Source organism: Aspergillus brasiliensis, assembly GCF_001889945.1.
Source record: "Aspergillus brasiliensis CBS 101740 unplaced genomic scaffold ASPBRscaffold_14, whole genome shotgun sequence".
Classification (NCBI taxonomy): Eukaryota; Fungi; Ascomycota; class Eurotiomycetes; order Eurotiales; family Aspergillaceae; genus Aspergillus; species Aspergillus brasiliensis.
The window spans coordinates 726,664-739,029 of NW_027137455.1; the positions used below are offsets into that span (position 1 = coordinate 726,664).

The window sequence follows — 12,366 nt, forward strand, 5'->3', positions numbered from 1 at the left end:
GAATCATCAACTTGGTGACAAGCCGAATCCAGATACTATTCTAGTAACATAACTAGCTCGAAGCATGACATTAACGTAAGCAAGAATAGATGGAATTGGCTGCTACTATACAAGATATACTCAGCCCTTCCATCTACCTCTACCGTACAGATCTACTGAAGTCCTACTCAACAGTAACCGACTTGGCCAAATTCCTCGGAAAATCCACATTCAGCCCCTCCGCCACCGCCAGCCAATACGCCATAAGCTGCAGCGGAATGACATTCAGCAGACCCTGCAGCGCATCCACCGTACGGGGGACCTCAATCCGATCAGTCTTCTCACTAGGGAACTCCGGGTCGCCAGGATTGCAGATGACGATGGGCCGGCCGTTACGTGCAACGACCTGGTGATAGGCGTTCAGGGACTTGGAGAAGTTGTCGTCGCGGGTTAGGATCATCACGAGGGGGAGGGCTTCGTCGACGAGAGCGAGGACGCCGTGTTTGAGTTCGCCAGAGAGGACGGCTTCGCAGTGCAGGTAGGAGATTTCTTTGATCTTCAGGGCTCCTGTAGGTGTATTTGTTAGCTTTTAGGAGTTAAGACATACGGGAGAAGTAGGGGGGGCACTAGACATACCTTCCAGAGCAGTGGCGTGCTGATTTCCACGACCGAGGAGTAACAGACTCGTCTGGTCCTTGAACTTCATGCATAGGGTCTTGATTTTCTCATCCAGTTTGAGTACCTCTTTGATCTGCTCGGAAATATTGGCGAGTCCGTCCATAATATCAATCCGACGCTGGTGTTTGCTCGTGCGATCGTCGCTAAGCGCCAAGGCGAACATCACCAGACACACGAATTGGGAAGTGTAGGCTTTGGTCGAGGCGACGCCGATCTCCGGACCAGCATTGACGTGCACACCGCAGTGAGTCAAGAGGGAGATGGAGGAACCCACCACATTGACAATACCCACGGTTAGAGCACCGCGTCCAAGGCAGTATCGCAGCGCCATGAGCGAGTCCGCCGTTTCCCCGGATTGAGAGACAAACACGCATGTATCGTCACGGAAGACGGGGGCTTGTCGGTCCAGGAAATCGGAGGCTAGTTCGACGGAGATTGGCGTGTCGGTTAGTTCTTCGAAGATCCCGCGGACGGCCACGCAGGAGTGGTACGAGGTACCGCATGCGATGAAGATGATGCGACGGGACCGTCTGATGGTGGAGAGATATTGTCTCAAGCCGCCGAGAGTCACGGTGTGTTTCTCGGCGTTGAGGCGACCACGCATCGCGTTGACGATGGATTCGGGTTGTTCGTAGATCTCTTTCTGCATGAAGTAGTCGAAGTTGCCTTTCATCATTTCTTGTAGTTCGAGCTTAATGGTTTGGATGGCACGGACGTTCGACGTGCCGAGGTCTTTGGAGATACGGTGGATATTGAGCTGGCCGTCATGGACATGCGCGATATCATCGTCTTCCAGGTAGAGAACTTTCTTAGTGTGCTCAATGACGGCAGCAGGATCGGAGGATAGGAAGAACTCTGCTGGCATGGGTATCCCATCGTCCGACAAGAAAGCTCTCGAGTGCGAGTGGTGAAGGAAGGTTTTATCTGGGGGTGCGAGGGAGGTGCCAGGGTTGGCGCTTCCTGGGTTCAGTCCTTGCGACAGGTTCATTGCTTCGCTGTGAGATACGCTCTCGGCAGACATGATATCCTCACGAGGAGCCTCAACATCCACGAAATCGACCTTCATCTTGCCCTGGGTACGGATCCCAACAACGAGCGGGGAGCCCTTGCGGGCGGCGATAACCTCATGAGGATAGTGAGAGGATTTGATGAGCATACCAAAAGCGCCCTCAAGCTCCTGGATAACAACCTTAGCAAGGGTAGGGAACTCGATGGTGGGGGTTTCATCGTAGATGTATTTCGCCAATTTGGCAATGGCTTCTGTATCGGTCTCGGTTTCAAATTTCATGCCCTTGCTCGCGAGGAGGGTTCTCAGCTCCTTGTAATTGGTTGTGATGCCGTTGTGGACTACAACGAACTCCGAGGTAGGATCGGACCTAGGTTGAGGGATCAATGTTACGGTCTTACATTAACAGTCCATAAAGCTGGAAGCATACCTATGGGGGTGGCAGTTGGTTCGCGACGGCGCTCCGTGCGTCGCCCAACGAGTATGTGCAATGCCGGCGTGAGATTCGAAGGTCTTGGTGGGATCGGGCTTCTCCTCCGCAATAAGCTTCCTCAGCCCTGCGACCTTTCCGACTTCCTTGTAAATGAACACTTCTTTCTTCTTGTCACCGTCGATGGCAAGCCCGGCTGAGTCGTAGCCACGGTAATCCAGGCGTTGGAGACCTGTGTGTGTGTATCTTCGGTAAGTATAAGACCAACCGATGATTTGAAGGTGACTGCTGCTGTACGATACCATTGAGAAGGGTGTCAAGAACCTCCTTTCGGTTCTTCTCCACGAGATAGTTCACGTAGCCAAAGATTCCACTGTTTCCGTTAATGACTCTGCGAGATCCGCATAAATTCGAGTCGGGCTCACTCACCACATGTTGCTTCGCTTACGCTACACAAGAGGGATGGGCAAGAAAGAGATGGTGACTTGTAAAAGTAGCGTACAGCTGAATGAGAGGGATGTCACGATGCTAGCGATGCAATTGAGAGACAGGGCCTGTAGTGATTTTATACATTGCCTCTGCCGATGCCCTCCCTCTCCAGCGCAATATGTTGCTTATCTGCCACATAGTGCTATAATAGTAGTGAGACACGGATCCACTTGCTTAGTATAGTAGAACTGTGGAATTATAGAATAGCGTTGGATAAGGTTGGCAGCTGAGCAGTGGGGCGTATTTAGTGCCACCGTCTGAACCAGGTCTAATTTTAGATCCTGAAGATAAGGATATTACGTGCTTATCAGAGTGAGACTGCGCGGGATACGGCTTCTATACATAGAATGATAATCCTATAGTAGCGATATAGAGTTTGTTGGGAGATATTTTTAGTCCCAGGAAAGGTATGCTCGGATGGGGAAGGGCTAAGGTATGTCAACATTCAGCCGGACAGAATGCATGACCTGGCCCTTGAAGAAAGTGAAGTATTGAGATGTTTACATATTTGCCGAATGTACAGATTATGACTATCTAGTTATGGCTACTAAAGATCTGTTCTAGTTGGGCTGTAGTTCAGGATTCCATAGTCTGGTAGATAAGGTGAGTATCCAGGGTGCCACTTGTGCTTCTATACAGTGGACATATACGCCAGCCACAATATAATGCTAACCAAGAAAAGTTGGTTATAATCTTGAACTAACAGTGCCAAATGCTGAGCACTAGAGCAAGAATCGGAAACCCTCTACCACTGCCCGGCCAGGCAAGCCATGTTCTTCATTCTCACGAGCCTGCGCGAGAACAACACCTTCTAATTCATCAAGCTGTTTATTCAACCTACCCAGATAGATGCGAAGGATGGTGGCAATTACGATTGTCATCGCAAGCAAGGCGATGTTGACACTAAATGCAGCAATATAGCGAGGTGATGCGGAGTCTATGAACCACAACATGTATTAGCAGATTGCAACTGGCTGACAGTTCTGCATAGAGTACCTACCGGGGTAAAGATAGGGCATGTAGATCTGGCACACATTACTGAGACAGTTGATGAACGCCAAGGCAGCAGCTCGCTTTGCGGCAGGGCGCGGGAGGACTGCGATTATCAGTAACTATACTATGCGTCTTGTTAGATCAGGCAATAATCATCTTACTGTTTGAAATGTATCCCAGGGATACGACGTAACCAGCATATATGCCACCGAGCATTAGACACATCGCCCTAAGGATTGGTTCTGTTAGTTGTTTCCTAATGTAAAGGATACATTTCACTTACACATATCTGGCGGCGAAGTTATTACCAGCCATAGCTAGTATGAATGCCACAATGGCAACGACCGGTGGGAGTGCGATGTGAAGGTATCGCTCGCCTGTTCGATCGGCATTCCAGGCATGCACTAACACCACAAGGGTAGCGATTAGATATGGAGGTGTGGTCAGAAGCAAGGTATCAATGTTGTTTCGCCCAAGTCCAGCCATCACACTAGATGCTATCAATCAGACCACATGTTCAAAATGTTACAAGGGATAGTTCATACCTGGGAAAGAATGTTGTCACACATCCGGCGGAAGTGCAGCCGTAGATGACGCCCAGCAGTAGCCAAGTCTTGATGTCCCTGTCGTACGATCATGAGCGGATTGACCGAAGTAAATAGAGGGTCGATGGTCTTACGTGACAGCGAGCTTTGCACCCTTGGTCATGCTTTGATGCTCATTATCAACCCAGTCATCTTCGCCAATGTCCTTTTCAAGTCTCCATGCCGCAAGAACCTTTTCATCTTCGGTCAGCCACGAAGTGGTCCGAGGTAGATCGGGGACAATGAAAAATGCGACCAATGCCGCGAAGATCTAGAAGGTCAGTTACCGGCAAGTTCTACGCTCAGACGGATGGTATATACCGTGAGTGCTCCCTCAATAATGAAAAGCCACCTCCATGCAGCGATACCTCGTGCGCCGTTCAAGCCACTCGTGATACCAGCGGCTATCAGACCGGAGAATGCACCTGAGATCAATGAACCTGCATAGAGCAACGCGGTGCGCTTTCCCAATTCTTTCCTGGTGTACCAGGCTGATAGAAGATAGAGACATCCGGGCTGGCTGGTCAGCAGAATATCCAGAAGGCAGATCGGTGGCTTCTTACGAAGTATGCAGCCTCGACGAATCCGAGTAAAAACCGAACAACGACCAAGCCAGCAAAATTGTTGGTGGCGGCAGTGCAACACGAAATGATACCCCACCCTACCATACAACCTGGTAGATAAATCGAGGGTTTACCCAATTTGTTGAGGATCAGGTTCGATGGAACTGTGCCAATCAGCTGGTCTGACCGCAAAGGTGAACACAACGGGAGTACTGACCCTGCATGAGAAGATATCCGACGAACAGAATACTGACACACACCTGTGGCGTGTCAATTCCTCGAATGACTTGTACTTCTTATTCATAGCTTTGTTGACTCTCATACCTGATATTGGTCACCTCGGAGATTCAGGTCTTCTTGCAGACCGGCCAGCTTTGCTGCTGCAATGTTGTTGCGATCCAAGTAGTTCAAAATATACATGACCAACATCATGATGAGTAGCCTGAGGTCAATCTTCCTGACAAGCTTTGTCTCCCGTCGCTGGATCTCTTCTGGCGTCAAGCCTAACAGGGATGTTGGTACTGCAACAGTGCCCGAATCCTTCAGTGTGTCCCCCATTTCGGGGAATTCGACGTGCTCGGTCCCAGAATCCTTGACATTATCCATAGAAGGTGATTGACAGACAGAACTGGGAGCTTTTTGAACAGAATAAACAATGGGATGCGCAGGGGCGAAGATGTTTGCTGGGTGAGAGCAATGGAAGCGAAGAGAACGTCTGAGGATATGCCGGCTTACCCTTAAATGCCGGAGCATGCCCGATTTTGGAGTGATTATGCATGCATGAAGCTACCCCGTGGGGTGGTAAGCCACCAACCGGATTGGAGGATGAAGACTTCCTCGGATATCTCACGCGGGGTTGAGGCCCTTGGCAGCGGGAGAAAACAACCAACTTTAGGCAGAATGGGCATTTCAGTGCATATCCGAGGATTTTCCGGATAGGAGTATCTGAGCACAGAGGTAATAGGGACGCTTCTGCAATAAGCTTTAATCAGGGGTATGTAGACTAGACTTTCAATTCACATTTGAAGTTTAAACGAATATCTACGCAGACAATCGACTCAAACGTCCTCGAGAGGAAATATTACTGTTCAATGGTACTATTGTTAAGAGTCAACCAAGCTAGCGTACAGGGTACAAATGTTCCAGCTCAAGAGCTGCTTTTATCCGCTATCCTCGCCACTCTGTTGTCCACATCTCCCAGCGTATACATAGCTTTCACCAGAGATGAAAGAGAGCTTCTCTCAAGATCTCTGCCCGACCGACCACATTATCATGGGAAGTTAAAGTATTACTCTTTTTGGTGTTCCTCCAAAAACTCTAGCAATCTCTGCGCAACAGCAGAGGGTTGCTCTTCAGGAAGAAAGTGCCCACAATCATGAATCGCACCCCCGGAAACATTGGCCGCAAACTTCTGGACCAAATCGACCATGCCCGCACCAACAGAGCTCTCGCCACCCAAAGCTAAGACAGGGATATTGAGTGGATTCTTTGCAAATTCCAAATTCTGCTTCGAACTAGTCTCAAAAGCCCGATAATACTCGAATCCGCGACTCATCGCTCCTGGTCTCGAATAGGCTTGGATATAGCGCTCGAAGTGATCTTTGTGCATGCCATCGGGATGAACCGTCTTCAAATTGAAAAACCAGGTCAGGAGTTCCCGCTCACGACCGCGCGTCAGGATTTCCGGCAATTCAGGAAGTGCGTTGAAAGAAAACTGCCACAGACGCAAGTTGGTCTGCTGAGACAAAGGGAACTGAAATTGGGGCAAGAAACCCGGCACCGATGCGTCTAGGATGCTGAGCGACTTGATTTTGGATTGGAATTGAGCAGCCCATGGATACGCAATCCATCCACCCACATCATGGCCGATCAGATGATATGGTTGTTCTTTCAAGGCGTCATGGATGGCTTCGGCCATGATCTTGCTCACGTTGGCGGTGTCGTAGCCATTCGCGGGAGGAAGGGATTCACCCAATCCTGGAGGGTCGAGGGCGAAGAATTGGTAGTTTTTGGATAGGGGCTCGAACATGTCACTCCATGCTTCTGCTGTCTGTGGCCAGCCGGGGATGAGGACTACAGGAGGACCTTGACCCCCGACGATGGCTCGAACGCCGTGGAGAAGCCGAGTGACTTGCCATTTGGCTGCCATGGTGCTGATGGTGTGGTAGATTAACCGAGGGAATAACTAGGTATTGGAACGGAAGGCAACTGCTGGCACACAATTATTTCACCTGTATTCATGTGTTCAGATATTTTGGTAGTCAAATCCGCTGATTAACTAGTTATAATTTTGTAATGAGTCAGACAATGATGAGTCAAGGAAAAAGGGATGATGCTAAAATCTCATATCTAAGCTATGCTAACTGCATTCAGTCTAGGGTCAGACGCAAGTCCTACAGGAGAATATAAAGGACAGATCTCTATTATGATACGATTGTATTTCAGACAATGTCAGTAAATACCCTTTTCTCATTTTAAATGAGGGTTCTGTGAGAGAAGGACGAATAAAGTTAATACAATGTTAGTTCTATTTAAATTCAGAGCAACCAGGGTCGTCAGTCTGGAGCGGGCTCCACCCGAAGCTTAGCTGGGTAGCCTAACCGACTAGTTAATGCGGTGCTCGGCAAGATGACTCGGAAGACCACGACGATCAGTCTCGATTTCAAGGCATCATGGGATTGCTAAGAGATAGACAGACATTAAACACCAACCATGATTGCGGAAAATCGGCAAAGAGTAAGCCTGGCAGGGAATAATCCGAGGTTTACCCCGCAAAACTCTCTCTTTGCCGATCAATAGCGTCGCGTCTGTCGGATATGAAGAATGTCACTTCTTCCCCCGGAAATCAGTTGTCGGATAACTCTGTAATCTGGGTCCGACTGTCATCCCATATGGAGTTGCAAGATAGTCCAGCGAGCAGTTGGCGAAGCTCCAAGAAGCGCGTTCGAGTTACACGTGCCTGCGATGCATGCAAAAGGTGAGCTCATACTGGGGGCCGTCACGCCCAAAGTCTCAGCTTACACAACAAACCCAGGAAAAAGCTGCGCTGTAGTGGGACGTTACCCTGTCCCAGTTGCCTTAAAACTGGTAAAGCGTGCGAGTACACGGCCGAGTATAACAGGGGCAAGCCTCCTCAGGTTCGCATCACTCAGCCACCGGTGCAGGGCAATGAGCAGCAGCAGGAGCTTGCGACTGAAGGGGGGAGACCGCCTCGTTTACAATATACGCAAATACTGGAGGAGTATGACATGCCTGACAGCCAGGTAGAGGTTCCGGCATCTCGTGCCTCACCCGAGCATCAAACCGACTTGGAGGGTCACTATGTTGGCCCTTCATCCGGGGTATCCTTTCTCCTGCGAGCACAGCGGAAGCTTCATAAATATGTTGCGCTGCCAGTTAACACGCCAATTTTTACCTTCGGAGACTCCCCACTTCCAGAGGTCGAATCGGCCTTCATGCTATTACCTCCACGGAACGAGGCTAATGCGCTCGTCACTCGGTACTTTGACTTTGCCTTCCCCACACATCGCTTTCTCCATCAGCCTCAAATTGAAGGCTGGGTTGAGGAATTCTATCGTGCTGTGCGAGACTCTGAGGCTGTCAGTCCTGGTATGCGGGGAAGAAGGGCAGTGGTTCTGATGGTCTTCGCTCAAGCAAAGCAAGGCCAGCCTGATAGGGATCAATCGTCTGCCCGATCTGTGATTAGTAGGTTCGCTGGCCCAAAATTCTTGCCAAGAGGCTCGAGGCAACTCACAAATGGCCAGTGCAGGCTACTTTGCAGCTTCGGAACAGCAGCTCTCAGCCGAGACAGGACCCGTGCGAATAACGAGTGTCCAGGCACGCTTGGCCCAGTGCTTCTACCTTCTGTCTCAGTCACGCATCAACCACTGTTGGAGCCTCTTTGGAACAACCGCTCGACTTGCCATGACTATTGGTCTACACCGTGCGCGAAGGCGTGATAATGGTGCCAAAGTCGATCATATCGAAGCTGAATGTCGGAAGCGCGTCTTCTGGTGTGCCTACAGCTTGGATAATTATTTGAGTGCTGCTTTAGGTCGGCCTCGGATATTTCATGACGATGACATTGACCAGGACTTCCCAACCGTTGCTGATGACTCGCAAATCCTCAGGGATCATATCAGCGCCCCCGTGTCGACATCCCAGAGTATCATGCTTGCCCCACTGTACCATGCCAGATTGTCTGTCATTATTGGTCGCATACTGCACGATATGTATGGCATTCGCAGGGGTGGCTCACAAGCAGAAATATCTGCCGCCGCTCAACATGGCGCTGAGCTTACCCGCTGGCGCCAGGAGATTTCCAGCTTTCTTGACACTCCGAATGTTGACCTTTTGATGCTGACATACCAACGCCAATATACAGTGCTTAACTTGGCATTCTATCATGCAAAATTACTCCTTTACAGACCGTTTATTCTGCGAAACTTTGGCAACATCAGTCGCGAAAGACCCCGTGAAGACTCATCCAATAAACCAGTCGATGATTACATTGAGATCTGTCTTGATGCGGCCATGAGAATTGCTGCGATTATCCGCGAACTCTGCAAAAAGCGGCGTATGTATAGCACATTTTGGGTACGTAGCGGTCATCCCGTTGCTGTTGGTGTGGGCTGATGACGGACAGTTTACACACTACTATGCATTCTCCGCAATCATGATCTTGTATTTCCGAGTCATCCAGCTGGCGGCCCAGAGAGGCAATGCAGAGGAAGAGTATCTCAAATATCTACGAACAGGAGAGTGCGCACAACAAGATCTCGCCAGCTGTAGCTCTCAGTCTTCTTTCGTGCAGCGCTATGTCGTTGTTCTCGAGGAGCTTCGCCAAGAGGCGCGAATGGCCGTCAATCAGCCTGAACCCCATGACCGTAGGATCCCAGATGCTGGGAACTCAGAGGAAGTTATCCGCCCGAATGAGCTCGATGTGGATCACACGAATGTCAGTGGCGCGCTACAGGGCGGTAGCCTAATGCCTCCCATGATGGATTACAATCTTTCTCAGTGGGGAGACGGTGTAGCTGAAGATAGCTTTCCTATGCCAGATCTATCAGGCTCCGCGGACTGGGAAGGACTTGACTCTTTGGCGATTGTAGGTCTGGGGGAATTGGATTTTCTCTTTTCTCACGCGGAAAATTGACACCAGGACCGGTGCTAATATGAATAAAAAAAAAAAAATTGAAATTCCTACATTATATACCAGCAGGGGTGTTTCCGATGCTTCGTAGCTTTGAGGATAGCATGGGCGGTGGGTGAGACTCAGGCAGCAGGATAGTGCTTTACTACGTATGGATTCATAGTGGAAATTGTATTCTGATCAAATAAAATGCAAGGCACCTACTCCCACTATATAAATCTACCGCCGAGCCTCCTGTAATTCTTTTCTCTTCCTTCTTATGGATAGTATAGCACTTCCGTTTCCGGCTCCAGCTGTGTGGCTGAGAGACGTCTTCGGATAACTCATGTGCGTCCGAGAGCCCGGAAAAGAACCTTCGGATAAGTCTAGCGGACGGAGGCTGTCTCCGCTGTGCCGTCATCCAAAGGTAACCCATTCAACAACATGATATGCGCTGTGGTAGAACTGACATGCGTCATCATGCTATAGTATTTACATGTTTTCCAGCCCCACTCGAGTTACTATCCATTTGAAGAACCTGGTCCAAATGTAAAATGGGGCATTTCATGATAATATGCCATGTATTAGAAGTCTTTACGCAACTTGCACCTCTTCAGCGACGTCTTCATGACATACAACATATAACTTCAATCAATCATTCACTTAAAGGCCGGTCGCATGGCAAGATATTACTTCTCTTCTCCCTCATCATTGACAACTTCACACTCAATAACACTTTCCACGCCGGTACCAGCGCTCCAGATCTGAATTATCCTCAAACCCGCCCGTCTCTCAATCAAGTCATACCACGCTACTCGCGTGCGCTGCTCAGACGAGAACAGTGCTAACATCATCATGTCAAGCCCAGTAATCTCCCAATGGGCTCCCGTTTCCGGCACAACAAACTCATTGATCAAGAGCCTGCTATACCCAGGCTTCATAGCTTCCTTTACGCGGATTAGTAGTGTTTCACACACATCGTCACACCAGTTATGCAGAGTCGAGTGTATGTAGTAAGCTCGAGCACCTGAAGATATTTTTCACTTCTAGTTAGCCTGGAACTCTCATATGAAAAGCATCCCCACATGGTGAGGTAAACCCACTTTTAACAGGTTGCTCTTCCCGAAAGTCATACTCCATACGCACGATAGACGGATCCAGATCCTTGATTTGGTGAATCATCATGGGCAGATCTTGCAGGATGAGCTTTCCGGGTGCATCTGGAAATGCAGCCCGAAATCTCTCGAGATCGTGGCCGACGTTACCACCGATGTCCACGAGAAAAGGTGTATCCGGGCTAGGGTCAGCGCCATTAATGAGCCTCTCCCTCACAGGATAGACATCAGGGTGCATCCACCACCGGCGACCGAGATTGTAGCCCCCTAGGTAGTCATTTAGGTGTTTCCCATAGCCTCGCTCATGCACCCAGCTGAAGAGGTCTTTGTCGGTGCCATATGCGTTCATTAAAGATGTGTCTTGGGGGTCAGTTGGGTTTGTCCAACCACGCTGGCGGGAATATTCGTGGAACCTTAAGCAGCCGGCGCTGGTACATGCTGTTCTAATGGTGAGAAGACGTATCAGCCATTACAATATTATATAAAGGGTCGTAGAGTATACTCACAGACCGAGATACCCATTGCCGATCTGCGGGAGACTGAGGGATTTGGTGTAGTTGGTGGGTTGGTATACGTCCTCCTCGACCTCCTTGAGAAGCCCCATGGCGCTGAGGTGGCGCATAAGACGAGCTGTAATCATATTAATGAGGTCCATGGCATAGATTAATAGTTATAGAACTTACTGAGAAGTTTCGGTTCTATCCCAAGGTTAGAGCCCAATTCCGAAACCTTCTGCGGTCTATCTCCATTATGGGCCATCAAAACCCATAACCCTGTGTCCACACCGAATCCTACAGCCATCATCGCTCCAATCTATTGCGGTTAGTATTATATGAAATATCTGGGGTCCGAAGTAGTTACTTGTCCCCAGCAGTGATCGGCCATGATCTCTCGGTGGGTCGATAGGGCCTGAAATAATGCCCGACATTTGAAGATGGCGTCTTTGCGTATGTCATCGGAATGACTACTCAATTGTTCGACATCTTTAGTGATTTCGCTCAGTAATCTGGGAATATCCTCAAGATTGCTAGGACGCGAAGCGACGGAAAGATCGAGGGGAGGTGGATGGTGTACTGTGTTTGTGGCGTCCATGTTTTATGCCATGGCAAAAGAAGAAAATGAGGCGTCATGAGGTGCTTATGAAGAGGGGTTGATGCAAAGATCTGTTTGCTACTCCTAAAGCTGACAGAGCATGTGAGAAAGGAAGATGGGCAAATGGTGTCATCTTATGATCCCCGGTCCTGCTTATGGAACCCTTAACCGAAGTTGGTAGTCTCAAAGGCTAGCCTGGGATTGTGCATCTTGAGCTGTCTCCATCTGAACCATACATGTTCATTCCAACACTGCCTTGTAATAGACTTCGCTATTCCCTCCGACTTCAGTCTCCGCGGTCAGCTT

The 12,366-nt window shown here is 49.4% G+C and overlaps 5 protein-coding genes across 5 annotated transcripts; 1 reads left to right on the plus strand and 4 right to left on the minus strand.

Moving 5' to 3' along the window:
* Positions 1–21: 21 nt before the first annotated feature.
* ASPBRDRAFT_210448 (uncharacterized protein) lies at positions 22–2,527 on the minus strand (the record flags this gene model as incomplete). The annotated part of the gene is made up of 5 exons (XM_067621905.1): positions 22–546; positions 616–2,033; positions 2,094–2,325; positions 2,396–2,466; positions 2,523–2,527. The coding sequence occupies 5 exons, from the start codon at positions 2,525–2,527 to the stop codon at positions 164–166; spliced, it is 2,109 nt and encodes a 702-aa protein (XP_067475296.1). The 3' UTR covers positions 22–163.
* Positions 2,528–3,091: 564 nt separating this feature from the next.
* Positions 3,092–5,426, minus strand: ASPBRDRAFT_47563 (uncharacterized protein). The gene is made up of 10 exons (XM_067625877.1): positions 5,047–5,426; positions 4,940–4,982; positions 4,723–4,886; positions 4,481–4,675; positions 4,255–4,430; positions 4,121–4,198; positions 3,859–4,065; positions 3,737–3,804; positions 3,583–3,678; positions 3,092–3,519 (listed from the first exon to the last, which is right to left on the minus strand). Exons 1-10 carry the CDS (start codon positions 5,326–5,328, stop codon positions 3,305–3,307), a joined length of 1,524 nt encoding a protein of 507 aa, XP_067475297.1. The 5' UTR covers positions 5,329–5,426; the 3' UTR covers positions 3,092–3,304.
* Positions 5,427–5,786: 360 nt separating this feature from the next.
* On the minus strand, positions 5,787–7,016 carry ASPBRDRAFT_47564 (alpha/beta fold hydrolase). The gene has a single exon (XM_067625878.1). It carries the CDS (start codon positions 6,869–6,871, stop codon positions 6,011–6,013), a length of 861 nt encoding a protein of 286 aa, XP_067475298.1. The 5' UTR covers positions 6,872–7,016; the 3' UTR covers positions 5,787–6,010.
* A 597-nt stretch (positions 7,017–7,613) lies between these two features.
* On the plus strand, positions 7,614–9,877 carry ASPBRDRAFT_134708 (Zn(II)2Cys6 transcription factor; the record flags this gene model as incomplete). The annotated part of the gene is made up of 4 exons (XM_067618639.1): positions 7,614–7,699; positions 7,757–8,431; positions 8,487–9,318; positions 9,368–9,877. 4 exons carry the CDS (start codon positions 7,614–7,616, stop codon positions 9,875–9,877), a joined length of 2,103 nt encoding a protein of 700 aa, XP_067475299.1.
* A 665-nt stretch (positions 9,878–10,542) lies between these two features.
* Positions 10,543–12,060, minus strand: ASPBRDRAFT_58623 (uncharacterized protein; the record flags this gene model as incomplete). Its single annotated transcript, XM_067627932.1, has 5 exons — positions 10,543–10,880; positions 10,957–11,411; positions 11,475–11,598; positions 11,652–11,781; positions 11,830–12,060. The coding sequence occupies 5 exons, from the start codon at positions 12,058–12,060 to the stop codon at positions 10,543–10,545; spliced, it is 1,278 nt and encodes a 425-aa protein (XP_067475300.1).
* Between the last annotated feature and the right edge of the window lie 306 nt (positions 12,061–12,366).

What these genes read in the sequence shown, in the direction of transcription:
- ASPBRDRAFT_47563 (XM_067625877.1), bottom strand. Translation starts at nt 5,328, where the DNA reads ATGGATAATGTCAAGGATTCTGGGACCGAGCACGTCGAATTCCCCGAA. An exon ending in TTATTGAGGGAGCACTCACG is followed by an intron (nt 4,431 to 4,480) that starts GTATATACCATC and finishes CTGACCTTCTAG; the next exon opens with ATCTTCGCGGCATTGGTCGC. An exon ending in CATGCCCTATCTTTACCCCG is followed by an intron (nt 3,520 to 3,582) that starts GTAGGTACTCTA and finishes TGTGGTTCATAG; the next exon opens with ACTCCGCATCACCTCGCTAT.
- ASPBRDRAFT_47564 (XM_067625878.1), bottom strand. Translation starts at nt 6,871, where the DNA reads ATGGCAGCCAAATGGCAAGTCACTCGGCTTCTCCACGGCGTTCGAGCC.